A 3,968-nucleotide genomic window follows, 5' to 3' on the forward strand; every position below is an offset into this window, starting at 1 on the left:
ATCCAGTGATTAGATTACACTCAACTTGGACCGGGCGCAGTGGCTTACCCTTATAGTCCCAGCACGTTGGGAGGCCGAGGCGGGAGGATCACGTGAGGTCAGGAGTTTGAGACCAGCCTGGGCAACATAGTGAAACCCCGTCTCTACTAAAAATACAAAAATTAGCCAGGCGTAGTGGCCCGCGCCTGTGATCCTAGCTACTCAGGAGGCTGAGGCAGAAGAATCGCTTGAACCTGGGAGGTGGAGGCTGCAATGATCTGAGATCATGCCACTACACTCTAGCCTGGTCGAAAGAGCGAGACTCCATCGAAAAAAAAAATTACACTCAACTGGATAATCCACAAAAATCTCTATCTTAAGGTTCACAGGAGGAGTAACATATTTAAAGCCGCTTCCTTTACAGTACTACCCGGATTCGTTTTTGCTGAGTGACTGGGGATCGCGAGAGCCGCCTGAGGTCTCTGCTGGCACACCGGGTTCCGGCCAACACCAGGACCAGGGCGGAGCCGCCGCCAGGCGTGCTGACTGTGTCCATGGTGTCCCAGGATGGCCTACGCAGGGGCCGTGGAGGCACACGCCTGAGCCTCCACTTCCTGATCTGGCTTCAGCTTCTTCAGCCCCTGCTCAGTGAGGCCGGGAGTGGACAGGGCAGGGCGGGGCGGGGCGGGGCTGTGCCCACGCTGGGTGTGGGGTGGCAGTGGGGGTGCTGTGGGAACAGGCAGACGCGGAGGAGGCGCCGCCAGGCCAGCTCCTGTTTGCCACGGGTCCCCGTCTTCACCAGGTGAGCCATACCGACCCGAGGAGGATTCCAGAATGAACCTGGCAAGCCCAGAAGCCTGGACGCCTCCTGTGCACCCGAAATTCCCAAAAATTCCAGAAACCTCTGTAGCTCCAGGGACTTCAGCGCCCGCAGGGCCTCCAGGATCCTGGGTTGCTTCAGCATCTACAGTGGGAGAAGCCTTGGAATCCGACAGGATCTCTGACCTTGGAAGGCAGTTTTCTCAGGGTATTGTTTCTGGTGCTAGATCTGTCCTGGCCTGCCTGGGAGGTCAAAGGGGACGCAGCCTGGTTCAGGGAGGTTGAGGGTAAGACCCTGACCTACAGGATTTGAGAGAGAGGATAACCCGCCTCCGCCCTGGGCAGCCTGGTGGGGGTAGGGGGAAGGTAGTGGCTTCACTTCCAGTCCCCTCTCTTTACTGAGCCCACCAGCCTGTGGCCACCGTGTTTCAAGGATAATTGGAGGATTGCCAGCCCTAAACAGGAAGTGGCCCTGGCAGGTGAGCCTCCAGACCAAAGACAAACACCTCTGCGGAGGCTCCCTCATCGACAGGCGCTGGGTGCTCACTGCCGCCCACTGTGTCTTTAGGTGAGTGTTTGGGGCTCAGAGCTTGGGCCCTGATCAGGCTGCGGGACCTGGAGCCAGTCTGTCCCCCTCCCCGAACTTCCTCTTCCTCATCTGTAAAAGGGGGTGACAGCCCCATAGTTTTTATCCAGTCTGGGTGAGATCTGAGGATTAGCATTTCTAACAAGTTTCCAGGTGTTGCCGCCGCCGCTGATCTGGGACCACCGGCTAAAGTGGTCAGCGGTCCTGGGGGGATGTGGTTTGCAGGAAGGGAGGTGGCTGCTGGCTGGCATAGGAAGATGGGACCAGGCTGGGAAGCACCTGGAAGGTGTGGAAGGGGAGCATAGATGCCCCCCCCCACCCCCCGCCAGGATCTCTGTGAAGGCCATCTTTTCTCTTAACAGTGATTTGGAATACAAGGTGAAGCTGGGAGACACTGACTTGAATGCTGGTTCCGAAAACGCACTGGTGATCCCTGTTGAAGACATCATTTCTCCTAGCAATTTTGATTTTGCCAGTTTGACAAACGACATTGCCCTTGCTCTGCTTGCCTACTCTGTGAATTATTCCTCACACATCCAGCCTGTGTGCCTCCCGGAAAAGCTTTTTGAAGTGGAAACTGGGACAGAGTGCTGGGTGACTGGATGGGGCCGAGTGTCAGAGAGTGGTGAGACAGACAGGATGCTGAGGTGGGACAGCCTGGTGGGCTGGGCTTGGTCTGCAAGCTATTGGGAGAGGCAGGGAGGCCATTTTCTAGCATGTGGGTGAAGGAGGAGGGTGGAGAAGATGCTGCCAGGAAGTAATTTAACAGCTATGCTATGAATTTCTGTTGTCACATTGGGCCCCGGGGGCTTGGGGGCCAGGCGTAGTGGGTTCTCTTCAGGATGAATTTCAGCTGAGGGTGATGAGCTGTCTGCCAATAGGAGCCAACCCCCACTAGAAGTTCCTGCCTTGATGGGTCGAACTTCTTCACCCTAGCAGTGTAGGCCAAGCCAGAGCAACGCTGCCAGTGAGGCTGTGGGGGCTCCTATCCTTAGGGAGAGGCACTACCTGTCCAAGAGTCTGTGATCCTGCTCCAGAAAGTAAAGATGCTTTACTGATGCACAGGACAGCCTGTCATTTCTGCTGATACTCAGAGTGACAGATACTTGGTTGTCATTTTTCAGGCTGACAATGTCTTGCCTCTCTCCTGATCTGTTTTTCCTTTTACTGTCTTGATTTTGCTTCTTGTCCTTTCCTTTCTCCATGTCAACATTAGGCTCAAGTTTCCTTCTATGTCAAGTGGGGCCAATATCCACTGCCCTGACTTCCTTTAATTTGGGCAGTTGTGTTAAACACACTGATCAGGACTCAGAGTGGGCACTAGGGGCTCCTGTTATATCCCTTTGTGAAGATCCACTCTCTTGTAAGTTGTCTCTTTGCAGTTTCAGGATCAGAGCCATTTGTTCTTCATGAGGCTGAGCTAAACATTATGCGTCATGAGCAATGTCATGAGATGATCAAGAAGAAGAGTGTAGCCAAGAGTAAAATGGTCATGAGGGGGACCATCTGTGGCTATAATGACCAAGGGAAGGATTCTTGTCAGGTCAGTTCATGAGCCTCTTGCTACCTCAGCACTGTAGCTGTCTCCTCAAAGCTTCCCCATCCCCAGCCAGTAGGGCCTGGGTTATCTCCTAGCCTCTCCGTTACCCTTATTCATGGTAATGGGACATGAGGACAAGCCACCAAGGCTCTCCTGGGCAGCCTACCTGATCCTTCAGGAGAGAGCACCTGACACAGCCTGGAGTGGGAGGAGGGGTGAATCAGGCAGGTCCCACCAACAATACATGCTCCATGTCTTGAGCCCCTTCTGTGTGGCAGGCAGTGTACTCAGGTAAGCACTTGACTCATCATTGTCTCAGAGTAGGCACGATTTCATTATGTATATTCTGTTTTTTGGAACACACCTTTTTAGTAGGTACATGATTTTGGTTTATTGGAAATTGTCAATTCTCAGATCTCATATTGACAGATACCCAAGGCTAGGGAGGGTCTTACAGGTTCCTGGGGAAGCCTCCTGAGTGCCTAGCTCTGCAGCCCATTGCAGTGCAATTAGCCTGCTCTGATGTGGATCCTATTTCTTTCCTACAGTGACTATCTTTCTTTTTCCAGGGAGATTCTGGGGGGCCCCTGGTCTGTGAATTAAATGGCACATGGTTCCAGGTGGGGATTGTGAGCTGGGGTGTTGGCTGCGGTCGCAAAGGATACCCTGGAGTTTACACAGAAGTTAGTTTCTACAAGAAATGGATTACTGATCACCTGAGACAAGCTTCCTGTCTGAATTCAGCAGACTCCCTCATCCTAGTCCTGTGCCTGATGATGCCCCTGGGCATCCTGGTGGCCCTGTGATCAGACCCCATTCCACTCTTCTGCTGTTTCGGAGTCTCACACTTAGGTGTCTTCTCTGACCAACCTCCCACTCCTTCCCAATGCCCTTTCTGCAAATCCCAGTTGGAATCCACGGACCCTCTGGAGAACCATACAATAGAGCATGGCAGGGAGACTGGGGCCTGGAACATGCCCCTGCCTGGTGCTCTGGTCACTTTCCTCAGCCAGGCCTGCACCAGGGCTGTGCGCTGGCTGGTGG

At 53.8% G+C, this 3,968-nt stretch overlaps 1 protein-coding gene across 1 annotated transcript; it reads left to right on the top strand.

Annotated features, from left to right (window-relative positions):
• Positions 1-533: 533 nt before the first annotated feature.
• Positions 534-3,730, top strand: LOC105509829 (serine protease 44-like). Its single transcript, XM_011939324.1, has 5 exons — positions 534-781; positions 1,184-1,366; positions 1,747-2,009; positions 2,779-2,927; positions 3,494-3,730. Exons 1-5 carry the CDS (start codon positions 534-536, stop codon positions 3,728-3,730), a joined length of 1,080 nt encoding a protein of 359 aa, XP_011794714.1.
• The last annotated feature ends 238 nt before the right edge of the window (positions 3,731-3,968 follow it).

This window comes from Colobus angolensis, unplaced genomic scaffold (assembly GCF_000951035.1).
Source record: "Colobus angolensis palliatus isolate OR3802 unplaced genomic scaffold, Cang.pa_1.0 Scaffold18, whole genome shotgun sequence".
In the NCBI taxonomy this organism is placed as follows: domain Eukaryota; kingdom Metazoa; phylum Chordata; class Mammalia; order Primates; family Cercopithecidae; genus Colobus; species Colobus angolensis.